Source organism: Balaenoptera acutorostrata, chromosome 2 (assembly GCF_949987535.1).
Source record: "Balaenoptera acutorostrata chromosome 2, mBalAcu1.1, whole genome shotgun sequence".
In the NCBI taxonomy this organism is placed as follows: Eukaryota; Metazoa; Chordata; class Mammalia; order Artiodactyla; family Balaenopteridae; genus Balaenoptera; species Balaenoptera acutorostrata.
The window spans coordinates 106,015,115-106,042,493 of NC_080065.1; the positions used below are offsets into that span (position 1 = coordinate 106,015,115).

The following is a 27,379-nucleotide window of genomic DNA, read 5'->3' on the forward strand; positions in this document are numbered from 1 at the left end:
AGGAAACCATAAAGAAGACGAAAAGACAACCCTCAGAATGGGAGAAAATATTTGCAAACGAATCAACGGACAAAGGATTAATCTCCAAAATATATAAACAGCCCATGCAGCTCAATATTAAAGAAACAAACAACCCAATCCAAAAATGGGCAGAAGACCTAAATAGACATTTCTCCAAAGAACACATACAGATGGCCAAGAAGCACATGAAAAGATGCTCAACATCACTAATTATTAGAGAAATGCAAATCAAAACTACAGTGAGGTATCACCTCACACCAGTTAGAATGGGCATCATCAGAAAATCTACAAACAACAAACGCTGCAGAGGGTGTGGAGAAAAGGGAACCCTCTTGCACTGTTGGTGGGAATGTAAATTGATACAGCCACTATGGAGAACAATATGGAGGTTCCTTAAAAAACTAAAAATAGAATTACCATATGACCCGGCAATCCCACTACTGGGCATATACCCAGAGAAAACCGTAATTCAAAAAGACGCATGCACCCCAATGGTCATTGCAGCACTATTTACAATAGCCAGGTCTTGGAAGCAACCCAGATGCCCATCGACAGATGAATGGATAAAGAAGATGTGGCACATATATACAATGGAATATTACTCAGCCATAAACAGAAATGAAATGGAGGTATTTGTAATGAGGTGGATGGAATTAGAGTCTGTCATACAGAGTGAAGTAAGTCAGAAAGAGAAAAACAAATACAGTATGCTAACACATATATACGGAATCTAAGGGGGAAAAAAAAGGCCATGAAGAAGCTAGTGGCAAGACGGGAATAAAGACACAGACCTACTAGAGAATGGACTTGAGGATATGGGGAGCGGGTGGGGTGAGATGTGACAGGGTGCGGGAGTGTCATGGACATATATACACTACCAAATGTAAAATAGATAGCTACTGGGAAGCAGCCGCATAGCACAGGGAGATCAGCTCGGTGCTTTGTGACCACCTAGAGGGGTGGGATGGGGAGGGTGGGAGGGAGGGAGATGCAAGAGGGAAGAGATATGGGAACATATGGTATATGTGTAACTGATTCACTTTGTTATAAAGCAGAAGCTAACACACCATTCTAAGGCAATGATACTTAAATAAAGATTTTTTAAAAAAAAACAAAACAAAACAAAACAAGAAGACGCATGCACCCCAATGTTCATTGCAGCACTATTTACAATAGCCAGGTCATGGAAGCGACCCAGATGCCCATCGACGGACGAATGGATAAAGAAGATGTGGTACATATATACAATGGAATATTACTAACCCATAAAAAGGAACGAAATTGAGTCATTTGTTGAGACGTGGAGGGATCTAGAGACTGTCATACAGAGTGAAGTAAGTCAGAAAGAGAAAAACAAATATCGTATATTAACGCATGTATGTGGAACCTAGAAAAATGGTACAGATGAGCCGGTTTGCAGGGCAGAAGTTGAGACACAGATGTAGAGAACAGACATATGGACACCAAGGGGGGAAAACTGTGGTGGGGTGAGGATGGTGGTGTGCTGAATTGGGCGATTGGGATTGACATGTATACACTGATTTGTATAAAATTGATGACTAATAAGAACCTGCAGTATAAAATACAAACAAAACAACTAATACTAAACTTTCATTGGGTTAACTGTATGGAAGTATGTTAATATAAATGTTTCAGACATTACGTGAAATTTCTAAAAATCTTGTATGTTCTGGTATAATGTCATAATTCATAATTCTAGTTATTACTTTAAAACTTATATCTCAGAAAAAACTAAATTTCCTTATCAATTGCACTATTATGAAGTTTCATCAAATCTTTAACCATGGTCCTTTTGAAGTCTTTTGTCAGTTACAGACACTTCTGGGTGTACTCTGATGCTTTTGCAAATATGTTCCTATAAAAGGGTTTCATCTCCAAGGAATTCATAGAAAAGACTCTGACAAGTACAGGTTTCTGATAACTGACTGTACTGCTGAACTGAATGAATAAGCATTTTCAGAACTCTAATGAAAAACTGATGAACTCATAAAAGTGTTAACAAAAGATCAAGATGAAAAAGAAAATTAATTACATGGGACTGAGTGAACTGATGAGGATGATTATAATTTTGGTGATTTTCTGCTTCAAATTAAAAAACAAAAATCCCACAAGGACTCAGAGGCAAAGAATATAGAAATCAATTTTCACTGCAAAGTAAAGGAGCTGTTACAGTGGAGGATTACTGGACTGAATGTCAATATTATGACATAGTATGAGTGTGTTTCGTGTTTGGTAATTGCAATCATTGTTGCTTTTGTTGTGGTCATCCATTTACAATGCTTGGTGTCAGTCTATTTATCTCTTGTCAAAATAAAATACAGTGTGCCTGTGTGAAAAAAAAAAAAAAAAAGAAAGGCAAACTCATAGAAACCGAGAGTAGAAAAGTGGTTGCCAGTGGCTGGTGGTGGGGGAAATAGGGAGAGGTTGGTAAAAGTAAAAGGGTATAAATTTTCAGCTATGAGATGAATAAGGCCTGAGGATCTGATGTAAAACGTGGTGACTCTAGTTAATAGCACTGTAGAGTGTAATTGAAATTTGCTGAGAGTAGAGCTTAAATGTTCTCCCACACACAGAAAAGGTAAATACGTGAGGTGATGGATATGGTAATTAACTCACTGGGGGAGTCATTCCACAATGTATATGTATATCAAATCAGCACGTATGCTTTAAGTATCTTACGATTTTATTTGTCAACTAGACCTCCGTAAGGCTGAGGTGGAAAAGAAGAACAGACACACGGGAGGAAGCCACAGGTGAGTGGGGGAGGAGCCTTCCAGGCAGAGTCCAAAGGTGCTCTAGGTAGAGGCCTAGAGGGTTTTGAGATAAGACGTGAGAGATAACGAAGGCATCAGCCATGCAAAGAGCCAGGGCAGAGGGCCCTGGGCAGAGGGAACAGCGTGAGGTGTGTTCAAGGAACAGAGAAGGTCCAACCAGGAGAGCAGCGTGGGCAGCTCTTGGTGGGGATCCTCCTCTGCCCTCTCCCCTTGGGCGGAAAGACTCGCTCCCTCTCCAGAGTGTCCTCACTGACGGAGCTCCAGCCACATTAAATAACAGTTAGTCTAGTAAGAAAGACAGTAGTTTAATATCCCCAGCAACCGCTCAGTGCCTGGAGCTTAGTAGGTGTCTGTAAGATGAGTGTTTGTTGACTGACTGACTGATGGACTGACTGGTAGACGACAGGCTACTTCTATCTGACTACAGACAGCCTACGAGGAATAATGTCTGGCTCTAGCTTTACTCTCTGCTCTTGATATTTTCCCTTGTGAGAGCCTATTCCCCTGAGGCAGAAAGCAGCCAAGACACCAGCATATTCCTCCCTTTGAGCGTCCTGCCCGTGGCTGGAGGAAAGGCAGCAGGTGTACGCACTCCTGTGTGGAGTTTCTCTCCTGCCCAAGCGGCAGTCATGACCCCACCTCAGTCCTGCCCTTGTTCCAGGGTTTTCTGCCTTTTCCGGTCCTACCAGCCCTCAAACCGCCAGCTCCTGCCCCTTCCCTGCCTCTTACTGGTGACCAGCTTTTACTGCACAGAGGAGGCAGAAGCCACTGGAGGGAAGCCCACAGCTCCTCTCCCACCCCCTCCTCTGCGCTCTGCCTCAGTCCCCTCTCCCTCTGGTACCGGAGAGGGACCTCCGGCCCGGGTCCCCATCTCCTCTCTCAGTGCTTAACACACCAGCAACTCTCCCCTCTCCACTACAACCTTCCACCGCCACACAAACATGGTCTTATTTCTTCTCTTTAAAGGACAACGACCCTCTCCTAGCCCACTTCCCTCCCAGCTGTTGCCCCATTTCTCCTCCCCTTTGCAGCCCCGTCCTCGAAAAGCTGCGTGTAATTCTGTGAGGGAACGAAACCGCCCGCCTCGGCCCGGCACGACGATGACCACTTGCCTGAGGCGTCTCACAACAGGAGGTCCCGACACGGAACACGGTGCTGCCGAGGAAAACTAACCAGCAGGACTCGGGAGGGGCCAGAAGACGGCGGAGACGACCAACCTCGCAGAGCCCTTCGCACTGGAATCCATCTTGGCTGAGAGATGCGCGCGCCACCCGGAAGGACCCTGAGGCCGACTACAGGCCAAGCGAGGTGATGGGCCGGAGGCAACCCGGAAACTAACCCCGTTACCGTGAAGCCCGAGACTGCGAGGCACGTGGCAGAGCAGTCCGCCTGGGTTCCCTAACCCTGCTGCTCTCCGCCCGGGCGCTCCTTCCCAATAAAGCCTCTTGCTGTGTCAGCAATTAAAAAAAAAAAAAAAAAGTCACAAGACCTATATAAATTATTTAGAGTTAAGCATATGTAAAAGTAAATATAACAAACTGAGTATGACCAATTAAACTCTGCCCAACCCAAGGATTAAAAAAAGACTGTTCTTACTTTATGAGAACAGACCCTCTTCTTAAGTAGCAGATCAGAAAGTGAGAGTGAATCAAAGAAACACAGCATTTGAAAAGTCAGCTAGTCCAAGCCTCTTGATCACGCATACAGAAGCTGAAGCCCACATAGGTTGAGTTACTTGGTAAAGGGCCCAATGTCCTGACTCAAGGACTAGCATTTTTCACTAATTCATAAGACACAATCAAACTCAGTACCTTGGAAAGAGATGGGAAAAAATGAAGAAATCAATCATAGAGTTACTCATCTTTAAGTAGAGAAATAGCCATGACAAAATTACAGGTATTGAGGGAAAATTGAAGTGCAGAGTTTAAAATGTCAATATTCCACAGGGAAACGGGAGACTATTTAAAATATTAATAGTAAATCTCTATCTAAAAGACATTAAAAGATCTCCAATCAAAATATTAATTTTAGAATAGATATGGTATGATACAATTTATAAATCAAAAATACTTAGAAGAAACACAATCTGGTTAACAGGTAAAGTCACAAGGCAATTGCAGGAGAAAAAGAGTATCTTTCTCGAAATGTCCATCAATAGGGGAATAATTATATTATGATTTGTCACTAGAAGTAAATAAATAACATTGGCCTAAAAAATGGGATAGACCTACAGCAAAGATTTATACTAAATCTCTATATTAAAGACATCAAAATATCTCCAATCAAAATGTTAATTTTAGAATAGATATGGTATGATATAATTTATAAATAAAAAATCTCTGTAAAGCTATAAATCACATATAAAGCACCTACATATGTAAATTCATGGACCAAAAGTCTTGAAATCAGACAGCTAGTGATCAATAATCTCTACAAAAGGAAATAGTCTTGACAGTGGGGTTGGGGGGTTATGAAGGGAGAATTTTATTGTACTTTTATACATTGTACTCTTTAACATAATTGTTTTTTTAATTAATTTATTGATTTTTGGCTGCTTTGGGTCTTTGTTGCTGCTAGCGGGCATTCTCTAGTTGCAGTGAGCGGGGGCTACTCTTCACTGTGGTGCACGGGCTTCCCATTGCAGTGGCTTCTCTTGTTGCAGAGCACAAGCTCTAGGCATGCAGGCTTCAGTAGTTGTGGCACGGGGGCTCAGTAGTTTTGGCATGGGGGTTCTAGAGCGCAGGCTCAGTAGCTGTGGTGCACGGGCTTAGTTGCTCTGCGGCATGTGGGATCTTCCCAGACCAGGGCTCGAACCCATGTCCCCTGCATTTGCAGGCAGATTCTTAACCACTGCGCCACCAGGGAAGCCCAATAATTCAGTTTTTTTATAAAGAGAATATTCCTAATATTATTCCTAATTTTTAAAAATATATAGTTGGATAACACTATGAAAAATTAACGGATATATTTTTTATTATTTCTCTTTGCTCCCTGGATTTTTTTCCCCCATCCAGTCAGCTAGGCACTCTGAGTTCACTGCATTAGGAAGGTAAAGACTCAGCAGAAATGAGGGAGAAAAAAAGAAACTTCTCAGCTTTGGAATGTTAAAAACGGAGGCCACAGTAGAACAGGTGAGAATTCTGTGAACAAAATATAAATCTCATCTCAAATGTAAAAAGTATTCTCTGCACTAGGAGGCAGGAGAGGGAGGGAGGGAAGGACTGAAGGAGGGAGATCAGTGTGGCCAGGGACATGGAAACTGTGCTTGAGGACGACATGCCCAGGAAGAGAATCAGAATCTGGAGGAGATCCAGCCTGCACGTGAGCATTGCCTCCAGCCAGCACCCCCATCTCAGACCTCGGGCAATTCACAGAGTGAGTGGGAGTAAGTCAGGAGGGCCACGCACATAGTCTGTGTGGCAAGGGTTGTGGCCATTCCCTATTTGTGAGAAGTCCCCAGCAATTTCCAGGCCTCCTTCTGGAAAATGCTGGTGGACGTCCCTAGTGCTTATGTGAAAGCTTGTTCACGAACCCTGAAAGATACAGATGTAGATGACTGATAGATGGATGCATAGAGAGATAAATGTAATTAAATGAAACATCCAGGAAAGGTTTGGAAAATGCCCTTTATTGCCTATGATATTTAGACTGTCATATGATGTTAGACTGAGTGCTGGGCCCTTCATCCTCCTTCAGACCACTGGCACTCTGTCTGCTACTACTATCCCGAGGGTCCTTTCTTCTCCCTGGAAGGGATAAAACAAATGAGGCAGAACAGGAAGAGACAAGAAGCACTATAAGCTCTGCTGGTCGGGGTTACCCTCCAGCGTTGCCTTAAAGCTCAGAGCCACACACACCACAGTGAGCTTGGCTCCAGATCAACTACCGCACAACGAAGCTTCTGGAACATTACCATATCTCGGGGGACCTCATTTCCACCTGACTCCCTTTCACATTTCCCTTTGTCCCAGAAAGCTAGGTACACTGGTCAGGGTGAGATCTCAGCTCAGGCCACAGGCTCTCAGACCTCAAACTTCTGGTCCTGCGAGGCCCCCTGTCCTCTCTTCAGACCACCCCTGGCTCTCTCTGCCGAGAAGGAGCTGCTGGCAGTACGTCCTCTTAGAGCTGAGGTCCATCATGCAGACCCTGAGAAAACTCCTAGTCAAAACGCTCCACATTCTTGTTTAAGTCAACAGAGGTCAATTCCTTTGGAAGTGCTGGGTGTGTCCCAAGTTGATGCAACTGCAGAGCCATTAGATAAACCAGCACATCTCTGCGGCCCCTTCCCTTACACTCCTCGGGGCCCTCGTGACATAGGCTCAGAAGACTGTGCCAGCCTCAAGCCTTACCTCTTCCAACAGAAGGCCACACTGTCTTCTAGGATCTTGTCCCATGAATCTCAGTTGCTGTGTGGAAATCAAAAGAGAGAAAAACACTTCTTAGCTAAAGAGAATTTCCTGTGGAAGCTGAAAAGCTCAGGATCAATTCCCACTTACAGTCATGACTTTATTATTACATGACTGGGCCAGAAGCACGGGAGCTGGTTATCTCCCCTTCAGTTCCCCCTGAGGTGCTAAAGCCCCCAACTCTCCCTTATGGAAGCATGAGTCTGGGGTGGAGAGATGGGACTGGCTCGGAGAAGGTACAGCTCCCTCCGCAGCCCCAGCCCCTGCTCACTTCCTGTCCTTCGGAGAATGTAACACGCAGCCTGGACATTGGCTCCACGGTCTCCTCGGGCTGAGGTCTTCCCCCGTGGGCTGCTCCTCCTCATTCTCCTTTGCTCCTTGCTTCTCCTCCTCCTCTCCTCCTCCTCCACCTCCTCCTCGGTGGTGCTCTCGGATTCCACATCGCCCATCATCTGGGCCATGGTGAGATGGAAGACATGGCAGCTGAAGCCCTCCTGGACACCGTACCGCACGTGCTGCCGGAGGATCTCCAAGGTGGGGAACACCCGGCAGCAGGCCATGCACCTGAAGCCGGCCTCCATGGTCACCAGCCAGTCCGGTGTCTTGGCCCTGGGTCTCTCCTGGACTGCAGCTGACCCTGATGGGCTGTATGGCTCTGCCCTTTCCTCACACTCTTTCTCCGCCCCAGTGGGCTCACTGTCAGACAGGCGGTTTCTGGTGGACACAGCAGAGCGGGGAGAACCTACCCGCACATCCTCAGGAAGGGTCACTTCTTCTATCCTCAGCCGCTTTTCTAGCAACCCCAAGGGTTTCTCTGTCTCCCAGGAGACAGCTACACCCTTGATCGTTTTCACCCGCATGTAGTATATTTTCATGCCTCTTTCCTCTTTGTTTGTATACAGAGAGGTCTTACTGAATGAAGGGGATGAGAAGGCGACACACTGTGGTGGGGGAGCGGTCTCCCCTTCTTCCTGAACCCGGGCTAGGGGTGCTCTAGGCCGGGGAGTGTCTCGATGTAATCTCCAGATTCCTGGGAAAGGAAATTAAAAACATAATAACATGCTCGGGCCATGCTGGAAGCTGAGGGAGCAGGTGTGGTAGATGAGAGAGGGACATTTGCATGAGGTAGCTGTGTCATGAGCTTGGTGTCTGTTGGCCGTAGGATGGAGTGGTGTATCTGGTGTCATCTGTGGGCTTTTCATCTGCGTGTGGGGGGATACTGGAGCGGTGGCTATATACAGGGGTGTGGAGTATGGTGGTGAGGGCTGTGGTATGTGAGGGATGTGGGAGGATGCGTGTACTACGAGGAGTGTGAGTTTGGGAATATCGGTGGTGCATTACTTGTGGAATGGGGGTGTAGGAGAGGAGCACTGTGGATCACGTGCTTGGGGTTTACGTGTGCACTGAGAATGGCTGTGCCTGGAGAGCGGATGTATGTGTGAGCTGGGTGGACCTCAGCTGGATGGTCCTGCTCTCAGGCTGGAGGTCTATGATGAAGAACTCTGTCCTTCTCAGGAAGCAAAGGCAAAGGCAAACCCTACATTTTCCTCTGAAGATGCTTAATCTGGTCCCTCTGCCCTCCACCTCAAGCCCAGACCTTTCCGGCCCCTGCTCCTTAACTTCCCCACCATGGTGGTACCAGGATTCACACGCCCCCAGACTCAGCTGAGATCCACGCCCTCGTACAGCTCAGCCATCCTGCTCAGGCTCCTCCACAGAGCCCTCAGCCCCTCTGTTGACCCTGGGTTTCCTCTCAGCCTCCCTGGGATCTGTGTGCCTCCTGCCTCCCAGCCAAGCAGCCCCTCACCTGAGGAGCCCCGCGCCCTTACCACCACGGATGAGCTTGCGTGGAGAAGAAGCACAGAAGTATTCAGAGGCAGAGGGGACCTCCCCTGCCCCTGGGCTGCAGCCTTGGGCCACCACAGGAGATCCAAGCTGAGGGGGATCCTCTTGTGACTTCGAGATTCCTGAGGGAGGAATGAAAGGCTCAGGGTGGGTTCCTCAATCCTCTGTCCACAAATATTTACTGACGGTCTGACATGTGTCAGGTGCAGTGAATACACACAGTTGAGAGTGTGGTTCCCAGTGGATACTCCAGTATTTAATTAAAATCAATACTTATTCTGTCAGTGTCTTGTGGGTAATGTGGGCCTAGGTGGTGACTGTGAGTATGTGTGAAGAGTGAGTGATGTCTATCACTTAAGTCTGTGGTAAGTGTGGGGTTGGCGTGGGGAGCACAGTGCAGATGGGTGTATCTGTATCTGTGGCCTCTGTGTGCATGATTTCTGTTCACAAGTCAGGAATTCTGGGACATGTAACTTTTCCTCATCACACGGTGTGGCTTGTATTTATGGTGTGTGTTCATTCATTCATTCACCAAGGTTCAGTAAGCAGCTACTCCTATGTATCCGGCACTCTTCCATTGTTCTAGTCTCTGGTAAGGCTGCACATTCTAGTAGAGGAAGACAAACACTAAACAACAATACAATAAATACATAACACATCAGCTGGCGGTAAGTATATAAGGGTTGCCAGACTTAGCAAACAAAAATACAGGGCACCCGGTTAAATTTCAATTTCAGATAAACCCAGAATAATTTTGTAGTGTAAGTATTCCCATGCAGTATTTGGTCTTACTTATTTTTCGTGTAAGTATGGCCTATACAATATTTGGGACATACTCATACTGAAAAATTACTTGTTGTTTATCTGGAATTCAAATTTAACTGGACAGCCCGTATTTTATCTGGCAACCCTGACATGGGTTAGTGAGACTGTGCTTTACTGTGGTTTGTACAAAGCGGGTCTGGCATCACTAAAGAATGTGTTAGAAGTGTGGTGTGTATGACATGTGACTGGTTCTTACAGAGGTATTTAGAGATAGCTGAAGTTAGCTGTGTTTGCGAGAGTTGAGGAGATACATATATATATAGTGTGTGTGTCATATATATATAGTGTGTGTGTCTATATACATATCTCATCTCCAGCGTTTGGTGTTGGAGGAGAGGATTGTGACACAGGTGGGTTGTATGAGAACGTAGTACAGGAGTGATGCGTGTATATACCTACATGTGCTGTGTGTGGTTTAATAAGGAAGTTATATGTGGGGTGTGTGATATATTTGCTGTATCAGAGTGTACATGGGTGTATGAGTTACTGCCTCATAAAACACCCCTAACAAGAATTCTGTACACACTCTTACATACACCGAGTGTCACCCAGCTCCAGGCAGGGTGACAAGAACTTTACCATGCAGACTTTATATCTGATGAGCACTCTACCCCCATTCATCCCGCTCTTCTCTCCACTACCACACACACACACACACACTCACACTCACACACACACACACACTGGAATATAGAGAAAAATATTCTGAATGGTGAGACAGGGGCAGTCATTGCCTTCCCCAGCCTGTCCCAGCCACTGCCTGAAAATCTGCCTGCTGTCTAGACCTCCACTCCCAGGGCCCATCCTAGTCTCCAGGACCCTAGGCCTGGTAGGAGCTACTGGGCTCTAATCTGGGGCAGAGGCCTCCAGCTGGAAGTCTGGGGTAGGCTCCACTCTGCCCCCACTTCCTCACGTGGCCACCCCTCTCCCAGGGCAAGCTACTCGCCTACGTTTAAGGTTTAAGGCACGCAGGCACCAGGTGGCCCGTGGCTCTCAGAGCTCCCCGCAGGACCCTGAGGACATCTCTCACCCCCGCCCATGCGGGCTCAGTCTCTGGAAAGCCCTTCCCTTCCCTTGATCTCCTTTGGGAAATTCTTCCTGTCGAAGGAATAAAACCTCCTTGCCTTCAATGACACCATCCCTAGACAAACAATCTCCTTTCGAACTGCATTCCACTTCTCAAGATACTTTTCAACAAGGCCTTCAACTCATGGGGCTTCTCTTTCCACTTTGGCAAAAGGGGCCAAGCAGCTCATGGGTCTCTCTCAGCATCCTTGCATCCTTCACACCCCCACCTCATGACCCCAGGGGAAGATCAAAGAGAATAAGAGAGAACTCGGGGACTGAGAAAAGCTGCACCTCTAGGTCTGTGCAAGCAGGATGCAGCCTGCTGTGAGTCCGACAAAGCTCCAGGCCCGGCAGCCCCAGGAGAGGGTCCTCAGACCAGCGGAGCTGACCTCCCATCTCCCAGGGGCACCTGGCCGTTCTGTGCCGTCTCACACCACAGGGACCCTCCGCGTGGATACGGCAGCATCAGTGAGACAAGGTCTCTCGCACCCTGTTTCACAGGTGACACGTTCTCAGTACCCCCCTTCCTAGAGAAGGCTCAGTTTGGCAGAAACCCATGTGCCCCAGACAAGTTGCCCCCCACATACCTCCTCCCTTCTCGGCAGTTTCCTGGGACTCTTCACTTTCCAGATGTTTCCTCTTTTGTCGCCGTCTCATCGTACCAACTGGAAGATTCCCTCAGAAGATGCCTCACGTCCAACTCCTCCTCTTCCCTACAGGTTGGCCCTCCTTGGCTTTTGGGAAATCCGTTGAAATGATTCAATACAAATAAAAATAGTCAAGTCTCCTAAATGGCTGAACAACTTGGACCACTTAGTGAACAAGCAGTACTGCCTAGTGCTCACCAGGGCTGTTAAGTTTCAAAGGTTGCCAGGCCTACAGCAGAATTCTCTAACCTCAGTGATGACATCAGAGCATTCTGTGGACCTAGGTTCAACAGTCTCTGCAACAGCACAGACCCCATTTTCAAGAACAACTCCTTTTTCCCAGCAGAACCTTTCCCATGAATTCAACTCTCACATCTTTCAAATGTGGCAGGATACTTTGAGATGTTAATCTGTTCCTGTTCATTTTTTTCCTTTTCTTCCTTTATTTCACCCTTTCCCTTCTGCATTCAAGTGGGTAGCAGACCCATGTTCACTGGCCAGTGGAAGAGCCCGGCAGGGCATAGCAGAAATAACATGCTGATCATCTTGGCTTTTATTTCTAAAATCGCAAACTCCATGGAAAAGAGAGGATACTTGAGCAGAAACATAACAGAAGCAGGTTTTTGAAATTAGGTACTGTCTTGTTTCCCTACTGGAGTGTTGAAATGTGCTAATTAAGTCAGAGAGAGATGTCTGTAAATCCTGGAGGAGAAAAGGCCTCTCAAGTGTGGCTGGAGGGGTAAATGGAGAAAAATTCCAAAAGGAGATGGCTATAGTGTGCATACAAGCAGAATCATGGCAACCTGTCCCACGCATGGCACAGGAGCCACCAAACCTAAAGGAGGCATGGCCCCCGAGCTGATGGGCATCTACACTTACAACTGTGGGCTCCAGTCAACAATGATCATGCTTCCACCCACTCCCTCAAAACCTTGGCCCCGTATGACTTCCAAATAGGGATGGCGGAAATCCAAACAGGACACCAGCAGGATCAAGGCTTAAAATACAAATTACGTGCAGTTATAAAAAAATTTTCGTACTATTTCTTGCACACCTCTGCTTGTGGGCTGTAATTTATACCAGTTATAAGTGGCAATGCATCTGGATCCTCCTGATTCCACTCTAGAATTAGAGACACCTCATTTTGAGGTAGTGGCCAGGATCCAGTGGGAAGATTGGTGCACAGGATGAGGTAGCCTCCCAGAAGTCACTGCTTTCATTAGACATACCACATGGACAGAGGCGGGTCCCAATTTGAAAGGGCACTGCAGAATGACTTAAGGTTTCAGGCAGCGGGAGAGTGAAGAGAGGACAACTTCAGCCTTGTGAGGGTTTGCTGATGAGATTCAATCTTCCTGCTTCTTGGAGAATCCCTAGAAAAGAAGGGGCAAGGAGGAGTTTTTTTCTTAATTTTTTTGTGCTAGAAATTTTCAAACATACACAAAGTAAAGAGAATGATATAAAAGGAATGCAGCACCACTTACCCATCACCCAGTTGCAACAATGATCAAAAGTCTGCCATTCTTCTTCTGCTACACACACACACACAAACACACTCACTCACTCGCACACTTTTAGTTTTTTGTGTATTTATTTTGGTTTAGGAGTTTGGGGAGGGTGGGGGAAGTGCTGTTTTTTATTGTAAATCTCAGACATTATGTCATTTCTCCTTACATGCCACAGTATTTACCTCCAACAGATAAAAACTTGTTTCTAACATAACATCATTATCTCACCCAACAAATTTAATCATCATTTCTTTTACCACAATAACTAAGCCATACTCAATTGCCTCCAAATGTGTTTAAATGTCTTTTTTATACATGATCTATTGAAATCAAGATCTAAAGAAGGTCCACGCCTTGCAATATGTCCATGTGTCTTTTAGTCTACAACAGTTCTCCCTCCCTTTGATTTGGCACCGATTTATTGAAGAAACTAAGTAATTTATCCTGTAGAATTGTCCACAGGAGTCTGTTGATTGTATCCCTGTGATGTCATTTAAGATGTTCCCTATTACCTCTATTTCCTTATAAACAGGTAGTTATAGCTAGAGAATTAATTAGATTTAGATTCGATTTCATGTTACTACAAGATTATTTTATAAGTGATGCTGTGTACCTTCCTATTGCTTTGCAACAGTAAGTACAAAAAGTTGTCCAGTTTTTAATGAAGTTAAGATTGATCAGTGAGCTCACGTACTGTCACCTTGGTCCCTCCATCCATAATGATGAGGAACCACAATGCTCCTCACCAACCATTCAACAAAGAGTATTAACAACCGGTGATAATCACCACTTCCTTAGGAGCTGAACTTTCATTAGAAGTTCTAATGCCGTCATTCCAAGGAGGATGATTCTTAAGGCATCTTTCTTAGACCCTGAATTTCTGAAAGAAATGAACCTCTCCTCAGAAAAGGAAAGATGATTCCAAACGTACCAGCTCAGGTTCTCCAACCTAGAGCCAATGGGTTCATCACAGCAAGCCCCAGCTAGGTTGGGACATACTTTTGTCATTCCTTCATTTCTCTGTCCATTCTTCATTATAGAAACCGTTATTTAGCCCCTACTATGTGCCAGGCTCTCTAGATTCTGTACTTGAACATTTAAGAACAAAAGAGATGCAAAGAGTTTCTCTCAAGGAGCTTAATTCTAGAGGAGAAGATAGACCATTTTTTTTAAATAAGTAAAATACCTAGTAGGTTAGATATTTGCAAGTACCATGATGAAAAAGAAAACAAGCAACTGGATATGGGACTATAGGAAATAGGGCAATTTCTATGCTGAATGGGAGATCATGGAAGGCTTCACTAAAAGGGCCTCATCTCAGTAGTACCTGAGGGCAATAAGGGAGCTTAGAGCCAAGGTTACATTTTTCAGGCAAAAAGAGACTGGAGTCTGGGTCAGGGGTTGCCTGGCCTGTTTGAATACCAGGAAGAAAGCCAGTGTGGCTGAGGGAGGGAGAGAGTGGTAAGAGGGGAAGTCAGAGGGATAATGAGGAACCAAATTATATAGGGTTTTAGAGGCTACTGCTCAAACTTTGGCTTTTACTCTGAGTGACATGGGAAGCTTGGAGAGTTTTAAATGAGAAATTACATGTTAAAAGATCACTCTAATTGCTTTGTTAAGAACAGACTTTTGGGAGGCAAGGTCAGAATCAGAGAGAACAGTGGGCCTATTGCAATAAACCAGGAATGAGATGAACCATAAAAGGAAAAATAGGTAAACTAGACATTATCAAAACTAAAATCATTTGGTACGTGAAAGATTCTTTTAAGAGTATAAGAAGTCAAGCTAGAGACTGGGAGAAAATATTTACAAACTACATAGCCAACAAAGAAGTAAGTCTATAACATATAAAGAACGCTCAAACTCAACAGTAAGAAAATAAACAATTTGATTAGAAAATGGACAAGAGATATGAAGAAATGCTTCACTGAAAAGGATATACAAATCGCAAATAAGCACATGAAATGATGTTTCATATCACTAGCCATTAGGAAAATGAAAATGAAAACCATAATGAGATATCACCACTCATCTATCAGAATAGCTATGGGATTCAGGTAAAAAATTAGCTTGCTTCTCCAAACAAATTTTTCTTAGCACCTGTCAAGTCACTATGAAAGGTACAGTCAAGAAACATTTTGCTATCCACGGAAGAGCAAGTAAGTTAACACTGGAGAAAACACTTCATAAACCATACAAGCTGCACAAAGGTGAGGCGCAACAGTTACCCTCAGGAGCTGTAACTCTGAATACTTTTAACCTCAAATGGACCATGAACTTCTCTGTTCCAACCTAAGATTCTATAGCCGTTTCTCAGTAACCTCAGGGGATTGGTTCCAGGAGCCCCTGCAGACACCAAAATCCACAGATGCTCAAGTCCCTTATGTACAATGGCATAATATAGTCAGCCCTCCTTATCCACAAGTTTCGCATACGCAGACTTAACCAACCATGGATAGAAATTTTGATTCACATTTGGTTGAATCTAAGGATGTGTATTTACTGAAATAAATCCACCCATAAGTGGACCCACGCAGTTCAAACCCACGTTGTTCAAGAGTCAGCTGTAGTACCAAGTCCAATGTGGAGGGACAGGGGGTTCCCCGTATCACCAAGCCATTATCAGACACCACCTGAGTGTTGTACAAACGCAGCTCAATTCTGACACTATTTACACAAAGATAGCGTCAGATTCCACAGATTAAGGGCTCAGTCCTACAAGACTGCTCCTACCACACACACACACACACACACACACACACTCAGACACCAGTAGCAAATAATGCACGTTTCCATCCTTGCTTCTGACCAACCAGATGTTGCTTTCGGCTTGATTAATCCATTCACACAAAGCGGGTTCACAGAACTCAGAGAAACACTTTACTTACTAGATAACCATTTTACTTACTACATATTACAAGTTTTATATATATATAGACTCAGGAATAGCCAGATGGAAGAGATGCATAAGGTAAGGCATAGGGAAAGTGTCTAAATCTTTCATGGTCTCTGAGCATGCTACTCTCCTCATATCTCCACATGTTCACTGACTCAGAAGCAATCCAAACCCCCTCCTTTTGGGTTTTTATGGAGGCTTATTAACATAAGCATGATTGATTAAATCATTTGCCTTTGGTGAATGATTCAACCTCCAGCCCCTCTGACCTCTTCAGAGGGGTGGGAATGAAAGTTCCAACCCTCTAATCACTTGGTTGGCTCCACTAGCAACCAGCCTCCGTCCTTAGACACCTTTATTGCTCTCAGCACTTAGGAAATTCCAAGGGTTTTAGCAGCTCTGTGCCAGAAACATTGAAGACCAAATATCTATTTCCTATTATATCACACAACTGCCTTCAATTTCTACAGCACTGCCTTCAAGAGGTTGCCCAGTCCATATTTCAGTATTTCCAATGATAGGAAACAATTCCCCTCAAAACAGCTTTGACATTTATGTATAGAACACTTAAACTTTAATTTAGGAAAAAGAAGGATCTTCCATATCCATGGGGCTTTCCCTATGCATCCCAGTGATACTCTTTGAAGACCGTATCAATCAAGAATAGGCTTGACATTTTATTGTCACAAATAATTCCTCCAAATCTCAGGGGTTTAAAACAACAAAGGTTCATTTCCCGCTCCCTGTGCATGGGCTGCACGTGGGCTGGCTAGGCGTTCTGCTCTCCGCTCTCCTTATTCCTGCCCCCAGCTTGACGAAGCCACCTCTCTCAGTCATCTTTGTAGAGAGAAAGAATTCTGGAGCCTCACACTGGCAGTGTGAGTTCTGGCCCAAAAGTAACACACATCACTTCCACCCAAAATTGTTGACCACCATCTTATTTTTAGGGAAACCACTGCCCAAAACCGCCTGCCCTGACCAGGCCCGATAGTAACCACTTGCACGAGTTATCTTACAACAGGAGGTCCTGGTAAGGAACGCGGAACTAACAAACTACCACCAACCGGAAGAATTCAGGAAAGGTCAAAAGGAGAGAGGAGACTCCAGTCCATATGCCCTACCAACCTCCCAGAATCCTTCTCGCTGGAACCTATCTTAGCTGAGCAATGTGTGCACCACCAGAAAGGATCCTGAGGCAGAATGATCGGCCAGAGACAACCCGGAAACTAACCCCATTACCATAAAACCTGAGACTGTGAGCCACATGGCAGAGCAGTTCTCCTGGGTTCCCTTACCCTGCTGCTCTCCGCCCGGACACCCCTTCCTAATAAAGTCTCTTGCATTGTCAGCACGTGTGTCTCCTCAGAAAATTCATTTCTGAGTGGTAGACAAGAGCCCACTCTTGGGCCCTGGAAGAGGTCCCTCTTCCTGCAACATTATCATGTGTCTCTCCATTTTCTAGACTCCTTAGGCAAAAATCATTGTGAACAATACTACTGAATAGTACAGAAACCATACAGAAAAATTCTAATCCCTCCCTGTTAAATATGACACTTGACAAAACCATCAAGCTATGCATTCACAAAACTGGGTCTAGAACTCAGATCACTTAGGTCATGATTCAGAACCTTTTCCCACTATGCTATGTTAGGACTTTTATACCAAGACAATGTAGTTGGGTTAATAATGCCTTTACTTCATTTTTTTTTTCATAAATTGATTCAGGAGGGAGGCTTTGGAAGCCCCTAAAACACTTGCCTTAAACTGAAAAGCAACTGGAAAATAATCCCACTGCCTTTTGAAATGTTTGACCTAGTAAAGATGAGATGTCTGGGAGGCTTTTATGTTCTGAATATAGGGAATAAAAAGGAAACAATCTTCCTAAGACTTTAAGAAACAGGCGGAAAAACTCTTGACTCCCACTTTGCTATTTTGATTAGCTTGTTGACACTTCAGTTCTTTGAGTAATAGCAGTGGCAACAGCTAGAGTTTAGCCAAGATAAAAGTATATATAATAGTGTGGCAGCCCCTGCAGAACCACATACCACTGTAAATGCTTTAGCTCAATCCTATTTGCTCATAGGTCTGTGCAAAGTAACAAATGGTTCTGAAACACTTATTCCAAATAGCTTCCTTATTATTACTTTAAAGATAACTTGGCTGCCAAATACTTGCTCCCTGGTGAAAAAGAATGCATATATGGGAGGAGGATTTATGTATCAAGATATGCTGCTTATTTTGCTCCCGCTGATACAATGCACATCTAATGAATTAGAGATAATCTTCCTCTCTTCCCCAAATTGTAGACAAATGAGTATGTCGTTCCTCCCTCCCTTCAATTCATCCTGGTCATAGTTATTTTCTTTAAGAATATTATTCCCCTGCTCAAATCTTAAATGGCTTCTCAATGCGAGAAGAATAAAACCTAAAATATTCAACCGAACATTCACAGCCCTAGGATTGAAGACCCTGCTGAGTTTTCCAGACTAAGCATAACACTCACCTTCTCGCCTCCACTCAACTAGGCCAGACTTCCCTCCCTCCATCAGAGGACAGGCGCTTACTCAAGTCATTTCTTTCAAAAGTATAATTTTTCAAAGTTCAATTAAAATCCCACTTTCTACAGGAAGCCCTTCCAGATATCCCAGTGAGAATGGACCCAGCATTTTCCCAGCATGCTAGTTGTACCTCTGTGATAACTCTTTTCCCATTCTCCACTCGGGCAGACTCTTCATGAATGTGTCTGATTTCCCCCACAACATAGAGTAGGATCCCTTGTAAAGTAGAGGCCAAGATTCCTTATCTCTGGATTTTCCACATCTCCTTGCACTGAGTATGATCCCTAGCAGGACCCTGTGGGGTTCCTGGGCACAAAAGCCTATATCGGTGTCCCCCATTTCTTGATTACAGGAAATAGGCTTCGTTCAGCCTCCATGACCTTCCCTGAGTTCCAACGAGAAGGTTCAAATAGTTGCTGATTAGGGAAGGGAGGGGATGCAGACAAGGGAGGAATAGTCAAAAGAAACAATACTGCAGCCTTGGGGCAGGGTCCTGGTTCCCCCTCAAGGGATACACATAACAATATCTTTGAGCTGTTTTGCAGATACTGAAAGCCCCACCAGGGGGGAGAAGTCAACGGTGTGCTACCCACAAACACACAAACCCCAGAACCAGTTGGAACCGTAAGGTTGATGATGCTGACTCCCACTTACCTCACCACCAACCAATCAGAGGAATGTCCATGAGCTGATCACACCCTCCTCTCTGAACGATTACTATAAAACTCCTCACAACCCTCTCCGGGTCAGGGACACAGAGTTTTGAGGGCAATTGCCTGCTCTAGCCCCCTTTGCCTGGCAAAGCAATAAAGCTATTCTTTTCTACTTCACCCAAAACTCTGTCTTGAGATTTAATTCGGTGTTAGGGTACAGATGCCGGATTCGGCTTCAAGTATGAGCTCCCCTACTTGCTCCCCTAACCCGCAAAAAAACAAAAGCTTAAATAAATTACCAAAGTACTCGATCTTCTTCCTCCCTAGGCCAAACAATGTCCTGACCAGTGGCCTCTCTTCTTTTTCCCCATACCAGCATAGAAATGCCATCTCTGCATTTATGTTTGCCTGTCACCATGTTCATGTAACTGAACAAAAGTGACAGCCCTGTTCATCCCATGTCCTGTGTAATCCACCCAACTCCCTTCATCTCCATCTAAAACTGTTTTTTACACTGCCTAAAATTTAACCATAGAGAAGTAGTACTTTGAATATTTACCCCTCAAAGATTTTTATTAAAATACAAGGAACCTCATGAGAAGTGGTGCCTTAATTTAAACCATCATCAGCCATTGTTTTAGCAAGGACTAGGGGAAAACAGGCTGAGGATTGGGCCATTTTTGAATGGGATTGGAAATGTAGAGACAGGAAAAAGAAGAAATGGTATCTGGTCAGGAGGTAGATGTTGGGGAGGTGGTGAAAAAGTACCAAAAATAAATATTCAACTTCCTCATAAATTTGCAACAGACGAAATCTTCCTGAGCTGGTGTCCCTGTGTGAAGCAATGTATTAAGGACATAAGACATACAGATCCACTGCAAATTAAGAATGTTAATAAACTGAGCTGAGACTCAGAGAGTTCAAATAACTAGGGTTGAGAAGAATATTCGAAGTTTATTTTTAAAGGAGCCCAGAGATTGAGGTAAAACCCACAACTGTAAAGAACACCTTTCCATCAGGGACTTAGCTTCTACGTATGAATTGTAAGTAAAGCAAGCAGCCTTAGAAAGCAGAATCAGATGATTACTGGTGCCTAGGAAAACCTCTGGCCTAAAGAAGTAATCTGAAGTTAGCCCCATCTTCCTCTAAACCCATTTGGTAGGGTTTTGAAAATCTCCTGCATGAACCTAATACACTTGACATGAATTCATGGAAGTAAATGAGGTTAACAGGATCTGACCAACATCTTAGTGTCTCTTCCAAAGGATGGGCAGTGTATCCATCATGAGGAAGGGAATATGAAATGCTCACAAATCCCATGATTAAAATGCCTCTTGGTCTATAAATCATGTTTCCCTGCTATTCATAGCTCTGAAAAGGATTAGAGAGAAACCGACTCCTGGGTGTGACAACTGGGGTCACTGAAGATTCGATGTTGCCATGAGCCCACAGAGTCTGCCCTGCAGAAAGCAGTAAAATGATCAAACCCCCACTCCTTCTGCTGGAATATTTACTGTTGACACAAGAGTTCAGCTGTAGACTATGAGCAAAAACGATTCACAGGCGAATTCTATCCAACATTTAGAGAAGAGCTAATACCTATCCTTCTCAAACTCTTCCAAAATATAGCAGAGGTAGGAACACTCCCAAACTCATTCTATGAGGCCACCATCACCCTGATACCAAAACCAGACAAAGATGTCACAAAGAAAGAAAACAACAGACCAATATCACTGATGAACACAGATGCAAAAATCCTCAACAAAATACTGGCAAACAGAATCCAGCAGCACATTAAAAGGATAATACACCACGATCGAGTGGGGTTTATCCCAGTAATGCAAGGATTCTTCAATATATGCAAATCAATCAATGGGATAAACCATATTAACAAATTGAAGGAGAAAAACCATATGATCATCTAAATAGATGCAGAAAAAGCTTGTGACAAAATTCAACACCCATTTATGAAAAAAGCTCTCCAGAAACTAGGCATAGAGGGAACTTACCTCAACATAATAAAGGCCATATATGACAAACCCACAGCCAACATCATTCTCAATGGTGGAAAACTGAAACCATTTCCACTAAGATCAGGAACAAGACAAGGTTGCCTTCTCTCACCACTATTTTCCAACATAGTTTTGGAAGTTTTAGCCACAGCAATCAGAGAAGAAAAAGAAATAAAAGGAATCCAAATCGGAAAAGAAGAAGTAAAACTGTCACTGTTTGCAGATGACATGATACTATACACAGAGAATCCCAAAGATGCTACCAGAAAACTACTAGAGCTAATCAAGGAATTTGGTAAAGTAGCAGGATATAAAATTAATGCACAGAAATCTCTTGCATTCCTATACACTAATGATGAAAAAGCTGAAAGAGAAATTAAGGAAACACTCCCATCTACCATTACAACAAAAAGAATAAAATACCTAGGAATAAACCTACCTAAGGAGACACAAGACCTGCATGCAGAAAACTACAGTATACTGATGAAAGAAATTAAAGATAATACAAACAGATGGAGAGATATAACATGTTCTTGGATTGGATGAATCAATACTGGGAAAATGACTATACTACCCAAAGCAATCTACAGATTCAGTGCAATCCCTATCAAACTGCCAATGGCATTTTTCACAGAACTAGAACAAAAAATTTCACAATTTATATGGAAACACAAAAGACCCTGAATAGCCAAGGCAATCTTGAGAAAGAAAAACGGAGCTGGAGGAACAAGGCTCCCTGACTTCAGACTATACTACAAAGCTACAGTAATCAAGACAGTATGGTACTGGCACAAAAACAGAAATATAGATCAATGGAACAGGATAGAAAGCCCAGAGACAAACCCACACACGTATGGTCACCTTATCGTTGATAAAGGAGGCAAGAATATACAATGGAGAAAAGACAGCCTCTTCAATAAGTGGTGCTGGGAAAACTGGACAGCTACATGTAAAAGAAGGAAATTAGAACACTCCCTAACACCATACACAAAAAGAAACTCAAAATGGATTAAAGACCTAAATGTAAGGCCAGACACTATACAACTCTTAGAGGCAAACATAGGCAGACCACTCTATGACATAAATCACAGCAAGATCCTTTTTGACCTACCTCCTAGAGTAATGGAAATAAAAACAGGAATAAACAAATGGGACCTAATGAAACTTAAAAGCTTTTGCACAGCAAAGGAAACCATAAACAAGACGAAAAGACAAACCTCAGAGTGGGAGAAAATATTTGCAAACAAAGCAACTGATAAAGGATTAATCTCCAAAATGTACAGGCAGCTCCTGCAGCTCAACATCAAAAAAACAAACAACCCAATCCAAAAATGGGCAGAAGACCTAAATAGACATTTCTCTAAATAATATATACAGATTGCCAACAAGCACATGAAAGGATGCTCAACATCACTAATCATTAGAGAAATGCTAATCAAAAACTACAATGAGGTATCCCCTCACACTGGTCAGAATGGCTATCATCAAAAAATCTACAAACAATAAATGCTGGAGAGGGTGTGGAGAAAAGGGAACCCTCTTGCCCTGTTGGTGGGAATGTAAATTGATACAGCCACTATGGAGAACAGTATGGAGGTTCCTTAAAAAACTAAAAATAGAACTACCATACGACTCAGCGATCCCACTACTGGGCATATACCCTGAGAAAACCATAATTCAAAAAGAGTCATGTACCACAATGTTCACTGCAGCACTATTTACAATAGCCAGGACGTGGAAGCGACCTAAGTGTCCATCGACAGATGAATGGATAAAGAAGATGTGGCACATATATACAATGGAATATTACTCAGCCATAAAAAGAAATGGAATTGAGTTATTTGTAGTGAGGTGGATGGACCTAGAGACTGTCATACAGAGTGAAGTATGTCAGAGAAAAACAAATACTGTATGCTGATACATATATATGGGATCTAAAAAAAAAAAAATGGTTCTGAAGAATGTAGGGGCAGGACAGGGATAAAGATGCAGATGTAGAGAATGGACTTGAGGACACGGGGAGAGGGAAGGGTAAGCTGGGATGAAGTGAGAGAGTGGCATGGACACATATACACTACCAAATGTGAAATAGATAGCTAGTGGGAAGCAGCCACATAGCACAGGGAGATCAGCTTGGTGCTTTGTGTCCACCTAGAGGGGTGGGATAGGGAGGGTGGGAGGGAGACGCAAGAGGGAGGGTATATGGGGATATATATTTATGTATAGCTGATTCACTTTGTTATACAGCAGAAACTAACACACTATTGTAAAGCAATTATACTCCAATAAAGATGTTAAAAGTAAATAAATAAATAGAATAAACGTAGGTGAAATAATTAGAAAATAAGAGGGTCCCAGAATATGTGGCACCAACATTAATTGTAGGAGGATTTCAGAGAAAGCCAGTATGTGTTTTTATATGGATGAGGGAAAGGGGAGTAGTAAGGGACTGCCTCTGAGGACAAGGTAGAGCTTCCTCTGAAGCCGAAAAGACAAAAGAAATTTGCAAAGTGAAATAGTGTGCATACATGAAGCAGGAAAATGATACTGCAAGCAGCAGGAAGTAATAAGGAGAAGGCAGCCATACAAAGAAGAGTTCTGCAAAGTTATTTATATTTATGAAAGAAATCATGATACAGTAAAAAAAAAAAAAAAAAAAAAGTTAGGGCCTAGGAAGTAAGCCTTGAGCCAGGCAGACCTGGGTGTCTATCCCAGCTCCACCACTTTCTATGTGACCATGAGCAAGTTATTTAGGAGACCTGAACCTAGATTTTCCTAAATTAAATGTAGAGCTGTTACGCATAGTAGAAATAATGGGATAGCCTGCTTATAGGTACTCGACAACTTTAAGCTGTTATTATTGTTGGTGGTGGTATTTAAACTGCTCGACACAAACCATCAATGTAGTACAAATGATCAGGCCAAAAAGTGTCACCCTGGTCAACTGTATTAACAAAAATAATCTGTAAAAAACTTATAAAAGGCTGATTGCATGTCCTTTTAGTATTTTACTGGAGCACTGCTAACAGCCTCACCCCAAAATTACTTAACTCTATAGGGAGATATACTCTGTCTTGTTACTTACTATTAATTAAGCCCAGACTCTGTGACATAAGATGTTAATTTGTGTCACATTTTCATTTTATATCTGTCTGAGAGTCATGCCTTTAATTTTCTGAAGATTATATTCTGACAACAACTTGAATGATGGGTTGAGCCAAAAAGATATGGTTGGTTGGGTTTTCAGAAATGCTATGTAGACAGGCACCAATTTAGCTGAGAATAAAAAACAGAAAATAGCTTCTTTTCGGCCAGAACCTCCATCTTCCAGTAATTCGCCAAAATGACCAACACAAAGAGAAAGAGGAGGGGCACCCGCTACATGTTCTCTAGGCCTTTTAGAAAACATGGAGCTGCTCCTTTGGCCACACACATGCAAATCTACAAGAAAGGTGATATTGTAGATATCAAGGGAACGGGCACTGTTCAAAAAGGAATGCCCCACAAATGTTGCCATGGCGAAACTGGGAGAGTCTACAATGTTACCCAGCATGCTGTTGGCATCATTGTAAACATACAAGCTAAGGGCAAGATTCTTGCCAAGAGAATTAATGTGTGTATCGAGCATGTTACGCACTCTAAGAGCTGAGATAGCTTCCTGAAACGAGTGAAGGAAAATGATCAGAAAAAGAAGGAAGCCAAAGAGAAAGGTACTTGGGTTCAGCTGAAGCGCCAGCCTGCTCCCCCAGGGAAGCACACTTCGTGAGAACCAATGGAAAGAAGCCTGAACTGCTGGAGCCCACTCCCTATGAATTCATGGCATGATGGGGGTAAAGAAAATAAAAGACCTGGACTGTAAAAAAAAAAAAAAAAAAACAGAAAATAAAAAACAAGGTACGGAGGCATCTTATTTTCAATTAAAAGTTACCACTGATTTTTTAAAAAAAACTTTCTAAGTTTTATCTCATATCCATAATATTAACCAAAAGAATGCTAGGATGGAACATAATTATAGGATACAGTGAAGAGGGTAACGAAACAATGTACCTCTAACTACATTATCCATACCTTGGTTTGGAAATGGATTCTATTTCCTTCCTTCCACATCTCAGTTTGTAGAGTTTGTCCTGGATATACTGGTTTTGCAAAACGAACCTTTCAAAAAAATGTGTTTTGGGGTTAAGAATGTTTTAATATGAAACTTTTCCACTTTGCAGGGGGGTGGTATTTGGGGGGAAGGTTGGAGAGCATAAAAGGAAGAAACAGAGACTGGACTATACTTAAATTCATAAAAATAGTAGTATGATAAAATTAGTAGAGATATTTAGTAAAAGTTAATTCTTTGTCTTTCAAAATATAGAATCAATAAATAGTTTAATCTTGACGAATCAAAACACAGAAGAATAATCATATTAAGTAGAGTTATATAGGTAACTACCAGAACAACTTAAGAGAAGCAGTTAAAAGTAGCACTAGGGGCTTCCCTGGTGGCGCAGTGGTTGAGAGTCTGCCTGCTAATGCAGGGTACACGGGTTCGAGCCTTGGTCTGGGAGGATCCCACATGCCGTGGAGCAACTGGGCCCGTGAGCCACAACTGCTGAGCCTGTGCGTCTGGAGCCTGTGCGTCTGGAGCCTGTGCTCCGCAGCGGGAGAGGCCGCGACAGTGAGAGGCCTGCGCACCGCGATGAAGAGTGGCCCCCACTTGCCGTAACTGGAGAAAGCCCTCACACAGAAACGAAGACCCAACACAGCCATAAATAAATAAATAAATAAATTAATTAATTTAAAAAAAAAAAAGTAGCACTAATTAAGTCTGAGGAATAAGACCTGGGGTTGTTGTATAGGACAGAATAATTACATTTTTTATTTCTTAATTTTCTATACTATTTTATTTGCTCTGTGTATATATTATTCGCTGGTTTTTAAAATCATTATAATAATAACTATAAAATAGTTATAATAATGAGAATAATCAGTGTTATCAAAGGCAAGACATCAGAAAATAAATTTCCACTGCTGCATGGAGTACAAACTGATAAGAGCTTTTGGAGCTATTTGACACTGCCTTAAAGTTTTGTTTTGTTTTGTTTTAAGTGTATGTCTTTCGATTTATGCAAAACTGTGCAGAGTCAGTTTTCTTTGCAATTTATAATGGATGAAAACTAAAAGTGCAAAACTAGGGCTTCCCTGGTGGTGCAGTGGTTAAGAATCCGCCTGCCAATGCAGGGGACACGGGTTCGAGTCCTGGTCCAGGAAGATCCCACATGCTGCGGAGCAACTAAGCCCGTGTGCCACAACTACTGAGCCTGTGCTCTAGAGCCCACGAGCCACAACTACTGAGCCCGCGTGCTATAACTACTGAAGCCCGCACACCTAGAGCCTGTGCTCCGCAGCAAGAGAAGCCACCGCAATGAGAAGCCCGCACACCACAATGAAGAGTAGCCCCCACTCGCCACAACTAGAGAAAGCCTGCGCGCAGCAAGGAAGACTCAATACAGCCAAAAAATAAAGAAATTTACAGTGACCACAAAAAAAAAAGTGCAAAACTAAAATCAATATGCAACCAACATACTGATATAGGTGCATGTTTATTAGAGTTCAAATGCAGCCACTTAACATTTTCAATTAAATTAAGGCAAATTATAAAACAGTAAAACATGAATAAATAAATTTTTAAAGGTAAATCTTGAGTTTGTTAAGGCATATATGCTGATATATGTATGCTCCTAATTAATTTACAAAACAATCAAATCAATCTGTTAAAAGTATAACTGTATATAATATCCTTCATGATGCAAGTGTAATAGAGGCATTTAGAGCTACAAAAAGAGAACTTGCTGATTGCCAAGTCAATGAAATAATAAAAATAATAACTTCGGTATAGTACCTATTTTTAAGTGAAGTCACTAAGACTCCTCTAAAACTAAAAAGGAACAAGTAGTTAAATTATTAATAATTTACACATACCTTAATTGCTTTGAATCTTGACACATCATTATCTGCAAACTGCTGTAAAACATGCCTGGCAGAAAATCCAAATGTACATAATCCATGTAATATGGGCTTGTCAAAACCTAAAAATGAGAGAGAGAATTTAGTTAGATAAAGGCACATTTCATGTTTAAAAACCAAGAACAGTTCATTC

The 27,379-nt window shown here is 43.1% G+C and overlaps 1 protein-coding gene and 2 pseudogenes across 1 annotated transcript in view; 1 reads left to right on the forward strand and 2 right to left on the reverse strand.

The window, feature by feature from the left end:
- Positions 1-7,464: 7,464 nt before the first annotated feature.
- On the reverse strand, positions 7,465-11,617 carry LOC130706543 (protein FAM170A-like; annotated as a pseudogene).
- Positions 11,618-12,857: 1,240 nt separating this feature from the next.
- LOC130706528 (peroxisomal multifunctional enzyme type 2-like) overlaps positions 12,858-27,379 on the reverse strand; it is a 62,023-nt gene continuing 47,501 nt past the window's right edge. Inside the window, exons 17-19 of the mRNA XM_057539086.1 lie at positions 27,202-27,308; positions 25,303-25,389; positions 12,858-12,980 (exon numbers count right to left, since the gene is read on the reverse strand). Coding sequence (XP_057395069.1) covers positions 12,954-12,980; positions 25,303-25,389; positions 27,202-27,308 — 221 coding nt within the window. The 3' untranslated portion in view covers positions 12,858-12,953. The remainder of the gene's footprint in view (positions 12,981-25,302; positions 25,390-27,201; positions 27,309-27,379) is intronic.
- On the forward strand, positions 24,575-25,059 carry LOC130706537 (60S ribosomal protein L21-like; annotated as a pseudogene).